This window comes from Scyliorhinus torazame, chromosome 5 (assembly GCF_047496885.1).
Source record: "Scyliorhinus torazame isolate Kashiwa2021f chromosome 5, sScyTor2.1, whole genome shotgun sequence".
NCBI classification, from domain to species: Eukaryota; Metazoa; Chordata; class Chondrichthyes; order Carcharhiniformes; family Scyliorhinidae; genus Scyliorhinus; species Scyliorhinus torazame.
The window spans coordinates 224,734,721-224,749,331 of NC_092711.1; the positions used below are offsets into that span (position 1 = coordinate 224,734,721).

The 14,611-nt window shown below is 45.1% G+C and overlaps 1 protein-coding gene across 4 annotated transcripts in view; it reads left to right on the forward strand.

Moving 5' to 3' along the window:
- aifm1 (apoptosis inducing factor mitochondrion associated 1) overlaps positions 1–14,611 on the forward strand; it is a 61,822-nt gene that overhangs the window by 15,481 nt on the left and 31,730 nt on the right. For 2 of the 4 annotated variants that reach the window (XM_072505184.1, XM_072505186.1), the window contains exons 2-4: positions 6,264–6,403; positions 12,199–12,304; positions 13,470–13,499. In XM_072505184.1, coding sequence (XP_072361285.1) covers positions 6,264–6,403; positions 12,199–12,304; positions 13,470–13,499 — 276 coding nt within the window. The remainder of the gene's footprint in view (positions 1–6,263; positions 6,404–12,198; positions 12,305–13,469; positions 13,500–14,611) is intronic. The other 2 variants (XM_072505185.1, XM_072505187.1) reach the window with 1 other exon arrangement.

The following is a 14,611-nucleotide window of genomic DNA, read 5'->3' on the forward strand; positions in this document are numbered from 1 at the left end:
GACAGGATTCTATGGCGGGCGAACAGGGAAGTATAGGCAAAGGCGTCCGTCGTCCTCCCCAGGAATAGATCTGGCTGGTCTGATACCCCAAGACCACCACTTTCGGGCATGGCTCCACCCTCATCGCCACCACTTTGGACATTGCCTTGAAAAAGGTTGTCCAGTACCCCGCAAGTCTGCAGCAAGACCAGAACATGTGGGCGTGGTTAGCCGGGCCTCCTTGGCACCGTTCACATCTATCCTCCACCTCCAGGAAGAACCCACTCGTACGAGCTCTTGTTAAGTGGGCTCTATGTAACACTTTTAGTTACGTCAGGCTGAGCCTTGCGCACGTGGAGGTGGAGTTGACAATATGCAGTGCTTCGCTCCAGAGTCCCCACCCTATTTCAATCCCCAGGTGTTCCTCCCAATTCTTTCTTGTTGTGTCCAGTGCTGTGTCGGCCCTTTCTACCAGTCGGTCATACATGTCGCTACAGTTCCCTTGACCTAGGTTGCTTTCGTTCAGTAACTCTTCCAATAATGTCTGTCGTGGTGGTTGTGGGTACGTCCTTGTCTTCTTTCGGAGGTAGTTTTTGAGTTGCAGATACCTTAGCTCGTTCCCCTGGCTAGCTGGAATTTCTCTGTCAGTTTGTTCAGCGTTGCGATCCTGCCGTCCGTATATTCGCCCCTGACTGTCAGTGTCCCTCCGTCCTGTCCCCACTTTTTAAAGGTGGCGTCAGTCCGCGCTGGTGTGAACCTTTGTCCAACATTTTGGTCAGGCTAAATTACTCCCGTAGTTGCTTCCAGGACTGGAGAATGGCTATCACCACTGGGCTGCTGGAGTGTTTTTTGGGTGGGGATGGGAGTGCCGACGTGGCGAGGGCCCGGAGGAAGGTCCCCTTGCAGGAGGCCTCTTCCGCGCGCACCCACTCGGCTTATGGCTCCTTGAACCATCCCCTTATCCCCCTCCCCCCCCATATAAACACCATGATTAGTTTGTCGAGTGCTTTGAAAAAGGCCTTGGGGATGTAGATCGGGATAGATCTAAATAGGAAGAGGTGCCTGGGCAGTACGTTCATTTTGATCGTCTGGACTCCCCTGTCAGACTGGTGAGGTTCCATTGTGAAATCCTTTCCAGTCATGGGCTATTTGGATCCCCATGTAGCGGAATTTGTGTTGGGCTTGTTTAAATGGCAGACCCATTAGTACTTGTGGGTGTACCGGGAAGATCTCGCTTTTGCTCATGTTGAGTTTGTAGCCTGAGAAGGCGCCAAACTCTTTCAGGAGCGCAATGATTCCGTCCATGCTGCTTTGTGGGTCCGAAATGTAGAGGAGCAGGTCATCTGCATAGAGTGAGACTCTGGCGGAATTCCTAAGATTAGAGAAAATCAAATTTGCTATCAGGGTGGGAGAGGGGGTTCCGCTCCAGATGGAAGTAGTTCATCAGCATCTTTAAAGATCTATCCGTTCTATTGTTGTTTATCTTTGTTTTTTTTTTACTACGTTTGGAATAAAAATATATTTTAAAAAGATTTAGCCCCATTTTTTTGAATTGGACATGTTGTTAAGTTTATTCATGAAGGTCCCGTTTTCTCAACATTGCCCCTTGCCTGAGGTGTGGTGGCCATGGGTAAAATCACCACCAGTCAGCTCTCAAAGGAGAGAGCAGCCTAGGGACTCTGGCGATATTTTAAACCTTATAATTTTCTGTTTTCTGCAGCAGTGTGCATCTAATGCTTACATCAGAATGAAAATAAATGGACTTTAGTGTACACTTCAGATATCTACATATAGAACCAAATATTTTGTAGATAACATGTTTCAGACTTAATGGCCGGGATTCTCCGCGCCGAAATGGTGCTCGATTCAGACCCACGATCGGGTCCGACGCCAGTACGTGATTCTCCGGCGACTGGAGAATCGGTGGCAGTCAAATGCGTACCATTGAAACAGGCCCCCGCGGCGATTCGCCGCCGTAGACCGGCCGAGTTCCCACCGGCGTTGTTCATGTATGGTTACACCCCACGGGAGCTCGGCGTCGCGGCTGCGGTGGCCGTCCTGGTGGGGCTTTTCAGTCTCTGGGGGGTCCTCTACGATGGGCAGGCCCGTGATCGGGTGCCACCGATTGTCGGGTGCGCGTGATCTGGTGGGGGGGGGGGTCTCCCTTCTTCCGAGCTGGCCCGCTGTGTGGCTCCGCCACGTTGGTGGCGCGGAAGCAGCCGTCATGCGGATCCGCAGCAGGCAGTGCAGGGCCGCGTAGGCAACTGGAGCAGTTCGGAGCACTCCAGCGCCGTGCTTGCCCCCTGTGGGCGACAGAATCGCTGGGCCAAGAGGCCGGTTGATGCCAGTGTGAAACATTCCGGTGTTTACGCCGGCGTCAACACTTCGCCTTGCTTTTAGAGAATCCCGGCCAATGTGCCACATTATACATTATTTAAATCTGAAAAATGTCAGCCTTTTCTTAATTGTTCAAATTTGCAGGTCTACATGAAAAAAGCAGGGGAGTGGCACTAGCTATTGCAGAGAGCTGCCACAGACACAATGGGCTGAATGGTCTCCTTCAGTGCTCTAACTATTCTATGATTTGAATCGACTGGTGTTGATTATGAAATATGATCAGAAAATATTCCATGGAAATGGAATTGCTTGAAAGGCTGAAATTTCCAACTAGCAGATCATTAAATTTATTTTTCAAAGTAGTCCCAACCACCATTTTTATTTCTGACCCAGTAGAATATGTAGTTTTTTCTTTTTAAAAAAAATATTTTTATTCTCCTTTTTCACATTTTATCCCGCATTTACACCCATAAACAATAATCAGCAAGATATGTCAATCCACATAATAACAACGATCCCATCCGCCCACCAACCCCCAAACATCAGTCCGCATGTTTACATAAACAAATGACAAAATGGAATCAGGGATTACCCAGAGTCACCCTTAATCTACACCGCCCCCCCCCCCCCAACTAATGTTCGATGTTATCCAGTTCTTGAAAGTGCATAATAAATAGTGCCCATGACTTGTAGAACCCCTCCGAGCTTCTCCTCAGTTCGAACTTAACCTTCTCAAGGGTCAAGTATTCCAACAGGTCCCCCCGCCACGCCAGGGCATTGGGCGGAGAGGCTGCTCTCCATCTCAGCAGGATCCGCCTTCGGGCGATCAACGAGGCGAAGGCTATGATATCTGCCTCCGCTCCCGTTTCCAACCCTGGCTGGTCCGATACCCCGAATATGGCCTCCTGGGGACCCGGGTCCAGTTTCACATGCACCACCTTGGAAATTACCCTAAACACCTCCTTCCAGTACTCCCCTAGCTTTGGACAGGACCAAAACATATGAACGTGATTAGCGGCCCCTCCCCCCCGCAACACTCACACACATCCTCTACTCCTTCAAAATATCGGCTCATCCTCACCCTCGTGAGGTGCGCTCTATATACCACCTTCAGCTGTATCAGCCCCAACGTCGCACATGAGGTGGAGGCATTCACTCGCCGGAGCACCTCACACCATTCCCCTCCTCTATAACCTCTCCCAGCTCTTCCTCCCACTTTGCTTTGATCCCTTTCAGTGGTGCCTTATCCTCTTCTGTGCACAGCTGACGCTGCCCCCTTCTCCAGTCCCCTTGTCGTCAACATCTCCTCCAGCAATTTGGAGGCCGGTTCCTCTGGGAAGCTCTGTATCTCCTTCCTGGCAAAATCCCGAACCTGCATGTGCCGAAAAACTTCTCCCCTTCTCTTCCCATTTCCGAAAACTTCCATCCCACCTCCCTGGCTCAAATCTGTGGTTCCCCTGAATCGGCATTTCCCTTGACCCTAAACCCAACCCGAATGGTTGGCGAAACTGCCTCCAGATTTTCAATGAAGCTATTATTACCGGACTCTCTGAATATTTCCCCGGCGCTATCGGGAGCGGCGCTGTTGCTAGTGCCTTCAGCCCCGACCCCCTGCACAAACTCGCCTCCATTCTGACCCACTGAGAATCAACCGCTCTGACCCAGCTCCGCACCTTCTCCACATTCACCGCCCAGTAGTAGTACAACAGATTCGGGAGACCCAAATCCCCTGCCTGCCTTCCCCTCTGTAGCAGCACCTTTCTCGCTCTGGCCACCTTCCGTCCCCATATGAATGAGGTAATCCTTCCCTCAATCTCCCTGAAAAAAGACTTCGGCAGGAAAATCGGTAGGCATTGAAAAATAAACTGGAATCGCGGCAACACATTCATTTTAACCGCCTGTACCCGACCCGCCAGTGACAGAGGAAGGCCGTCCCACCTTGCCAGATCGTCTTTCACTCTCCCCACCAAACTAGTGATGTTGTACCTGCGAAGCCTCCCCCACCCCCGGGCAACCTGCGCCCCCAGATACCTAAAATGAGTCCCTGCCCTACGAAATGGCAGCCCCCCCCACCCCTGCCCCCACCCCCGGCCGAGACACCACAAAGTCCTCACTCTTGTCTAGGTTCAACTTGTACCCCGAGAAAGTAGCTCCAATATTCCTCCTATCGACGCACTTGGTTCCGACACATACAAGTTGTCGGCATATAAGGACACCCTATGGTCTACCCCCCCCCCCCTGCACTATTCCTTTCCATGCTCCCAAACTTCTCAATGCGATGGCCAACGGCTCAATTGCAAGTGCAAACAGCAGGGGGGACATAGGACATCCCTGTCTCGTCCCACGGTGGAGAGAAAAGTATCTCAAACTGATATTATTTGTGCGGACACTCTCCTTCGGCTCCTTATATAATAGATTTACCCAGTTCACAAATCTTGGTCCAATCCCAAACCGCTCCAGCACTGCCATCAGGTACCCCCATTCTACCCAATCAAACGCCTTCTTGGCGTCCAATGCCACAACTACCTCTGTTTCCTTCCCTTCCGCCGGTGCCATAACAACGTTCAAAACCCTCCTAATGTTCAAAAACAGCTGCCTCCCTTTCACGAACCCCATCTGATCCTCCCCTATCACCTTCGGGAGGCACTCCTCCAGCCTACCCGCCAGTACCTTCGCCAATACTTTTGCGTCCACATTCAGAAGTGATATGGGCCGATACGGCCCACACTCCGTCGGATCCTTATCTCTTTTTAGCAACAGTGAGATCGATGCCTGCCCTAAGGTTTGCGGCAACACCCCCTTCCCTATCGCCTCCTCAAACATCCCCACCATCAGGGGTGCCAACCTATCCTTAAATTTTTTATAATATTCCACCGGAAACCCATCCGGCCCTGCCACCTTAGAATATGTAGTTTTTAAAATAAATTTAGAGTATCCAATTCTTTTTTTCCCCAACTAAGGAGTAATTTAGCGTGGCGAATTCACCTACCTAGCACATCTTTTTGAGTTGTGGGGTGAGACCCCCTCAGACACGGGGAGAATGTGCAAACTACACACAGACAATGTCCCAGTGCCGGGATCAAACCTGGGCCCTCAGTGCCGTGAGGCAGCAATGCTAACCACTGTGCCACCATGTCACCCCTATTTGAATATGTCGTTGTATAAATATTGGAACACACACTGCAAAGGGCTTCCTCTTAAAGTCATTCAACATGCCCACATATTTGGCTCTATGGATTATTTCACTTCAGAGGCCTACATGTGATTTGAAGACTTGGAGCTAATTTTTCTCCTGGTCTACAGTTTAAATTACTCTCACTGGGCTTGTTATCGTCCCTTATTTGCCTTTCGTTGTGCCCAGTCATGTCTGTTCTAGAACCCTGTTCTTACATTTGTCAGTACCTGACCTTTTAAACCTCATTTTTATCAGTCCACTGTTGGTTGCATCTCTTTGAATTATTTAAAAATATATTTATTATATTAACACCATCTTTTAAATTCAGCCTGATCCCTTATACACAGTTGAGCTTACCATTCAACATGTTAATTTTCAGAGAAGTCCACTAAGTTGTTTTCTGAGGGGAGCATTCCATGCTAAAAATAGCTTTTAAATTACTTTTATATCTACAATTGTAACATAATGGGCAGCAATTATACGAACAGAAATATAAAGTGAAAACCACACATGTTTACTCTGATTCTTTAATGTCACAGAACATCAACTAGTTGTTCAGAGGTATTGCATGGAAATAACATGTATGCTTTTCAAGCAAGCATGGCGATCTTGTGTTAAACTTTAAGCACTGAACAATGGAAACGGAATCTGAACAAAAGTGAAACAAAAGGGCTTTGAAATTAAAGGGTTTTCACTACATTTTCCAATTTGGTTTCTTCCTTTACTCTTTCCCTGATTAGTATCTTCTTTACTTTTCTATTCTTCTCTACAGTTTTCAAGCCTTGCAAAATGCCTGCTGTAGGAACCCCCTCAGGGTGCTTGATGTCCACAGGTTTGCCAAGGGACAGCAGCAGCAACAATCTCATGTACTGCTTCATTGTTGGTGGAACATTCATTGGGGGAGTTGCATATGTAAGCCAGCTTTGCCCTTTTGTAGTTATATTTCAAATATTCCTTCCCCTGGATAGGCTGTTGTAACCTATTATATATATTATGAAATTGTAGTCTCCAATTCATGCAATGTCATCACTAAGATATCAATGAAGTGTAACAGTGGGTACGGGAATACTTCATACTATGTCAACTTGAATTAGAGCAAACACCACCTGTCACAGTAATAGATATTGTTTCTTTACAAATTTAGGCTTGAATTTGGAGAGAATATTTTGAATTTTAATACCCCAATTACTGATGGTTACACGTGTAACACAGTGGTGGTACTGGCATAATGATTTGAAGTCATGAATAAATATCATGCACAATATAGTTTATCAAGATCTCAAAACAGCGCAGGGTGCATTGGTTTCAGGATGATACATTGCGCTGCTTTTCCATTCTGGAGACTAAGTGTTCCCGCCGGAGTAGAGCCGCTTCTGGTTTCCGCACGTGCTAGGAGCGGCGCTCAGGAGTGATTCCCTCTCGTTTTCCATGCAAATTTATGAATAGAGGAAAGCTCACAGGATTCTGTCGGAATCCCAGTATCGGGCCACCATTTTGAGCAGGCGGTCCAGCACGGAGGCCCAACAGCTGGCCCCCCCTCCTGCCCCTTCCCTCTGCTGACAAGAAGGCGCATCCTATTCCCCCCATCACCACAGGAATAACAGGTCCCCACCCCTATACAACGCATGCATGAGGGAGACCTGACCCCCCTGCCATCAGACCCCCTCCTCTCTATCAGATCCCTGCAAATTAACCCCCCCCCCCCCAACAGAGACAGTTCCAGCCCCCCCCCCCCCTCCCCCCATGAGACCCATGACCGAGACCTCCATCAGAAACCCCTTCCTGAAAGCTGAAGATCAGTCCAGGCACTGCGTTTTCGCTTACCCTTTCCTAACCTATGATGCCTTGGATGATATTTCCTGGAAAGCCCAGCACACATCAAGCCTTTAAAATGCAAATCTTCGGTTCAATTCCACACAGCAAGACATTGCATTAACCAGTGATTCACAGTATTAATACCCGTAGACAGCTGCTTGGTGGTTTGTTTATTGATCTTTCCCTTCACCCTTGAATGCATTTCCATTACCCTGCTTTGATGCAAACCACAATGTTTATAAACACTCCTGCTTTGATTGACAGTTCCTCACCACATCAAAGACAGCTATGTGCTTCATAGAATTCCTCCAGTGCAGATGGGAGGCCATTCGGCCCATCAGATCTACACTCTACCTAGGCCCACTCCCCCGGCCGATCCCTGTAACCCCATATCCCCACCTAACCTTTGCAAGCTAAGGGACAATTTAGAATGGCCAATCCATCTAACCTACACATATTTGGGCTGTGGCAGGGAATGGGAGCACCCGGAGGAAAGCCACTCAGACACGGGGAGAACGTGCAAACACCACACAGTCACCCAAAGTTGCAATTGAACCCGGTTCCCTGGTGCTGTGAGGCAGCACTGCTAACCACCATCCCGCCTGCTTCCTGCTGTGAAAAAGAGAAAGTCAAAACACTTAGCTGCATTTGGGTGAGGTGGTTGTAGGATTTGTATTGTGGGGGGGTCCTTCCGATGGACTTTTGGGGGCACCTCTATAATGCACTGACTCCCTTGATCCACTGTGGGGTCCACTGCATCAGAGCCACACTTGAATATTCCTGCACCAATTCACGCCCGCATGAATCCTGGCAGAGAGGCCTAGAGCATCAAGAACCTGGATAATCGGATGCAAATGGGTGTATATAACCCAACTCGCGACTGTCAACAGGCAACGCTCCCCATTGGGTGCCAAGTATGCACAAAGAGGAGTGGTGGAAAGATTATAATTGAAGGTGCGGACAACGAGACATTACTTGAGCATTAATGCCTTAATGGGAGGCTGCTGAGGGTGAACTGGTTTCGGCATTTATTGTCAGATCTGGCTCGCATCAATCCCTTGCCTTCCCAAATGCCTCACCAATCTAGGGTCACATGAAAAACAAAGGTAACCTCTGATTTTCCTCCTCAACCACCTCTTTAAATCCCTAACCTCTGCTCCTTACCATTCTGGTTGACAACAGGAAGTGTGGGATACTCATGGATTTCTTAGTCACTAAGGTTGAGACCATGTGTTCAGTTGCCTCATCCCTTCCTTTCCCTACCACATCAAACTTTTCCCAGTGTCCCCCCTACTAGAACCCTGCATGACCATCCGTCGCTAGTTTCCCTACCTATTTCTCCTCATCCCTATCTCAGCTTATTTTATCCATGAGATCTACCTGTAGCTCTCAACAATTGCAAATAATTTCTCTGTGCTTTTACATCTTTACATCTGTTGTCACTGGTACCTCCTCAAACGAAAATCCATCTTTCACCCCAGTTTTTGCAAACTACTCCATCTCCAACCACCCTTTTCGCTCCAAGGTCCTTGAAAATGTTGGCGCTGCCCAAATCTGTGCTCATCTTTCCTGGTGATGTGATCTGAGGAAACTATGTTAGTTTCAGCATGTGCACTGTCAACTCAAAGTTCCACCTCGTTCAGCACTGCGCTGTGTTGGGGTAGCATGGTAGCACAGTGGTTAGCACTGTTGCTTCACAGTTCCAGGGTCCCAGATTCAATTCCCGGCTTGGGCCATTGACTATGCAGAGTCTGCATGTTCTCCCCGTGTCTGCGTGGGTTTCCTCCGGGTTCTCCGGTTTCCTCCCACAAGGCTCAAAAGATGTGCTGTTAGGTAATTTGGACATACTGAATTCTCCGTCTGTGTACCCGAACAGGCGCCGGAATGTGGCGAATAGGGGCTTTTCACAATAATTTCATTGCCGTGTTAATGTAATCCTACTTGTGACAATAAAAATTATTATTATTATGTTGTCAGTCTGCTTGTTGGACAACCAATCAGACTGCATCCTTGCTTGCCCTATTTATTTCCCATTTGAGCATCTAGCCATATATGTTTTCCTTCGCAGAGATCATCTCCTTCCATCTCTGTAACATCGCCTTTCGCCACCTGAAGTCAGCATATCTGCTGCTGAAACCTCATCTATGATTTTATTTTCTCTATAGAGTCAACTGTTTCAATGCCCTGTAGCCAGCATCTCACCTTTCATAAACCGAAGATCATCCAAAATCTTGCTTCCACTATCTCAACCTGCACCAAACTCCATTCGATACTTCCCGTATCAGCCTCCCCGAACAGGCGCCGGAATGTGGCGACTAGGGGCTTTTCACAGTAACTTAATTTGAAGCCTACTTGTGACAATAAGCGATTTTCATTCTTGCTAATATTTCCCTCTTTGTTATATAAATTTCTGTAAAATTAAACTCCTGGTACATTTTGCTTTTAAAGGTGCTTCTAAATATAAATTACTGTTGAGTGGAGGGACAAGGGGTGATAGAAGTTTGGTGCTAGAGCAGCAGAATGTGCATTCAGGAATAAAATGCTGGAAGAAATCAAGAGTGTAGAATAGATCAAGACCGTGAATAAATGGTTGCACGTCTCCTCCCTCTCTCTTAGCATCCCATTGAACTAAATTTCAAATTATAAAACTAATACTCAATTTCTAGAATTAATTTTAAACAAGGGAATTTTTTTTCATCTGGCTATATAAATATCAAGCTCAGCAATACGGAAGTTCCAATATTAATTACTTTTCAAACAACAAGAAGGGGAACAAGCAACATAAGTCAGGTGAGTATCTCGGCATAGGGCACAAGATCATTTCAAAATTCAAAATGTTAATTTTAAAATAACAGCTATCCAAAGATATATTTAAACATTTACAGGTCATTTTTATTTTCGTTCATTTTTTTTTTTCAAATGTTAGAGTACCCAATTCATTTTTCCAATCAAGGGGCAATTTAGTGTGACCAATCCACCTACCCTGCGCATCTTTGGTATGTGGGAGCGAAACGCACGCAAACACAGGGAGAATGTGCAAACTCCATACGGACAGTGACCCAGAGCCGGGATCGAACCTGGGACCTCAGTGCCGTGAGGCAGCAGTGCTAACCACTGCGCCACTGTCCTACCCACTTTATTTTCACTCATAAACGCAATCTTTTTTTCGTGTTTATTAATTTTTTTGCCAAGCTCATATCCTCTATGTAGTTTATTTAGTCCATTAATAAAGATGCTTCATTATGAATTAATTATTTGAGTTATTTGCCCAGTGTTTCTCACCGTACATCGGTGGCATTAAAAAAAACTTAATGTGTACTATACTGCTGAATTATATTTATTGTTTGCCATTTATTTTCAATTGTTCAGCTGCCCAGATGTTGGATAAAACCTTTGTTTGACACCATTTTCCACTCCTCGATTAATACCTTGCTTAAATTATCCTGCTTTCTTGCTCTAATTTGCATCATCTACACGTTTAGATGTTATATTTGCCTTGCTGTCCACCAGGACATGAAATATTCTGAACATCAGACAGGACTCCAGTAGCTCAATCTGTCCATTTCGAATTTGATTGGAGTATACTTTTAATTCAATTTATTTTTGTCATCATTTATTTCAGATAACTAAACACTTCAAGTTATAATTAAACAAGGCAAAAAATACTTAGATCTTTTAAAAAGAAAGACATTAAAACTATCAGAATCAAATGTTTTTGATTATCCATTATTTCACACCATAAACTAAACTACAATTTCAATTTTCACCTCCCAGCCTTTCAGCTCAGTTACTCATCCCAGAGAAGAATTTTGATCAAATGCTTTCTGAAGATCAGTGGATTTAATAATTTACAGCCTAGATACATTTGTTTCAAAATGTAAAATTTCTAGTTGCCTTTGGATTTGTTGCTTTTACTTTTGTTTTATGTTGTTGAATAGTTTATAATACTCCAGTATTTCCCTTTATACATGTAGAGTTTATAGGCTTGCAATTCGCAGGAACATATTTGTGATGTTTTTTTGAAATACTGAAATGTTATATTTACTGTTCAATCATGATTCTCAGTGAGCTTTAACAAAATTTCTAACAGGAGTGAATTATTGTTCTCTTCCCCCCCCCCCCAAGAACGTATTTTGGCAGTGTTATATTCCATCTGAGTGAGGTGTCTTTAACAAATTTGTTTTTACCTTTGTATGTTCAGTTGTCACCTCGCCTAGCAGATCTTAATTACAAATGAGGTGTGATTGGTGTAACATTGATGATATGAGGCCAGTCCAAAAATATACATGGCAAAAATCTTGTTTGGTGATTATGTAATTTGTATCAATCTGAAATAAGTAAACTAAACTAAAATAATTGAATCTGTCATTGAAGCTCCATTTTTTAGAACATAGTTAGCATATTAGTAAAATCTAATTTTCTCTCATCTAATTCATACCAGTCGAAGCAGCAGGATTTTCTGCGCCATCTCTGGGGTGACATTTTTCGCAGCAATAGATGTGCCTGCCATTGGCCAGCAGTAGGATCTTTTGGTCCCGCTGCTGTTGAGGGGTCTCCCACTGTACGCACCAGCAAGAAACCCCCTTCCCACCAGCAAGAAACCCTCTGTGGCAGTTTGCTGGAAAATTCCAGCATGTCCATTAACCTACATTACGTGGTCTTGTCGCCACTTAAATTTCTACCCGAATTAACTGTACTCAGACTTCTGGGTCACCAGGAGAGCTAGAACATTTTGCATGGATACAACAGCAGGAAAATGAAATCCATTTGCATTACCATTTGAAATATAAACAAAAGGAGAACGGGCATGCTGTTTATATTTTAATTATTCAAATGTTATTTGGATTGTTGATCAACAATTAAACATACTGTATATTAATATCACTTGACAGGTTTATCGGACAATAAAAGAAGACAAAGAAAGGTATACAGAAAGAGTAGCGCAATTACTTTCAAGATCAAACACAGAAAGGAAACCTGAAGAATTATCAACAAAGAGTATGTATGCTTTTCCTCCCACTCCCACTCCCATAAAGGTATAGACAGGCAGAGGTATCATTTCATGGTTGGCCGCATACCTTTGGCACTGTTACGATGAAAGTTTAAAGACATGAATCTAGAAAGTATGAACCAGCATGCTATTTGACTTTGGGTTGTGGGGCGATTAGAATTTGAAACTCTGCCTGATTTTGTTTTTCTTCTTATCTCCCTGGCTTGGCTGAGGCCAAATCTGATGTTCCTGGTATAACTCAGAAATTATTAGCAAACTGAAATAGGCCATGGCATCTTCATGATCAGTATTGCTCTGCACATCATTTGCCAGTTAATTTATTTACTGGACCATCAGAACCATTACAAAGCTCTCAATAGTTTCCTTGATTCCATAACTTTGTTTTAATTGTGAGCTAAAAAATAATTATTTCAAGGGCATCACGGTGGCGCAGTGGGTTAGCCCTGCAGCGTCACGGTGCCGAGGTCCCAGGTTCGATCCCGGCTCTGGGTCACTGTCCGTGTGGAGTTTGCACATTCTCCCCGTGTCTGCGTGTGGTTCGCCCCCACAACCCAAAGATGTGCAGAGTAGGTGGATTGGCCAATCTAAATTGCCCCTTAATTGGAAAAAATTAATTGGGTACTCTAAATTTATAAAGAAAGAAGAAAAAAAAGAATTATTATTTCATTTAATTTGTTATGTTTCTAACATGTTTCACTTCATGATTAATGCACGACTAATTCACATGTGCAAAGTAAAATTGTGTTATTCCAAAGTTAGGTGCAGGAATATGCTTGTATTTTGGAGCTTGCTTAATTCATTGTCACAGCAAGTTGGAGGGGAACTACAGTGAAGATAAAGTAATTGGACAATTAACTAATGAACAGAATATATCTTAGTGAAAAAGTGATTTGTGTTCTAATTTTCCTTTCCCTCCTATATGAAAGTCCTTTCCCAGCATTTTATGCAGCTTACTTTGTTCAAACCATATGCAAATCGGTACTGTTAGTTCTTGACCATTCTATTTGTTAACTAAATATTGACATATAAATATATTGTAACCAATCCAAATGAGTCTTTAAAACTCTTATACTCCTGAATAACAGTGTCTAATTATGTGTCATGATGCAACAATGTTATAAATGGTAATTGTGCTTTCTTTTAAATTAATAGGTGAAAAAGAAGAGCCACCAGCAGAGGAAGGTGAATCTTGAATTGCATTGTTGCTTTATTCTCCCAGTCCGTGGCATCATTCACAGTTACATAAGCAGTACTGGTCAGAAATAATTCCAGGGGGTTTCTTATTTTTCTTTGTTTCATAATTCAGAACAATTCATGGTTATGTACAGGTGGATCAAGAGCACTGGCTTTGCTTTTATCTTGAGCATGCCACATTTCACCACATTTGCAGGAATTTATGTTGGACTGTTCACTTGGTATTTGAGAAGTGGTGTGTCAAATGGCCTGCACAGCCTTTTAAAAAAATTTTTTTTTTAAATTCTCCTCCTTTTTCACATTTTCTCCCACATTTACATCCATCAACAATAAACAGTAATCAGCAAGATATGTCAGTGCCCATAATAACAACAACGATCCCATCTACCCACCAACCCCCAAACCTCAACCCGCATGTTTACATAAACAAATGACAAAAATAAATCAGGGATTACCCGTAGTCACCCTTAATCTTACACAGCTCCCACCCCCCACCCCCCACCCCAGGCCTCCAGCTCCTCCCGTCCACTGCCTCTTGTAAAACTCCTCCCCCTACCCTCGGTTCCTTCCCCCCCAACTTTCCACCCCGGCTAGACCACTCGGACCCCGTTCTGCCAGGCTCCGATGGCCGCAGCCTCTGCCCCCATCTCACTCCCGTTCACTGGCCGGCACACACCGGCCATCATGGAGGCCCCCGCCCGGGTCCCTTTCCCACTTGCCCGGCCCCAGGAAAGCCCAATGATCCCCTTTTAGCGCACAAACCCCGCCTAGCCACCTACACCCCAAAGAACTCTCATTTCGAGTGAAAGTCCCGTCCCTTCCCTCGTCCAAATATATACCACATTGGCTCCTTTAGTCTTTACACCCGCGCGCAGTGATACAAAAAAGAAGAAAATACAGTCATGAGGTTACATCGGCACATGGCCATTCCTCAGTTTGTCAGTTCTGCCACAGTCCTTCTGCTTTTGCAAACTCCTCCGCTGCTTCCGCCGTTCCAAAACAAAAGTCCCTGAGCTTGTAAGTCACCCTCAGCTTCGCTGGATATACAATGCCGCACCGCACCTTGCTAATGTACAGTGCCCTCTTCACCCGGTTGAAGG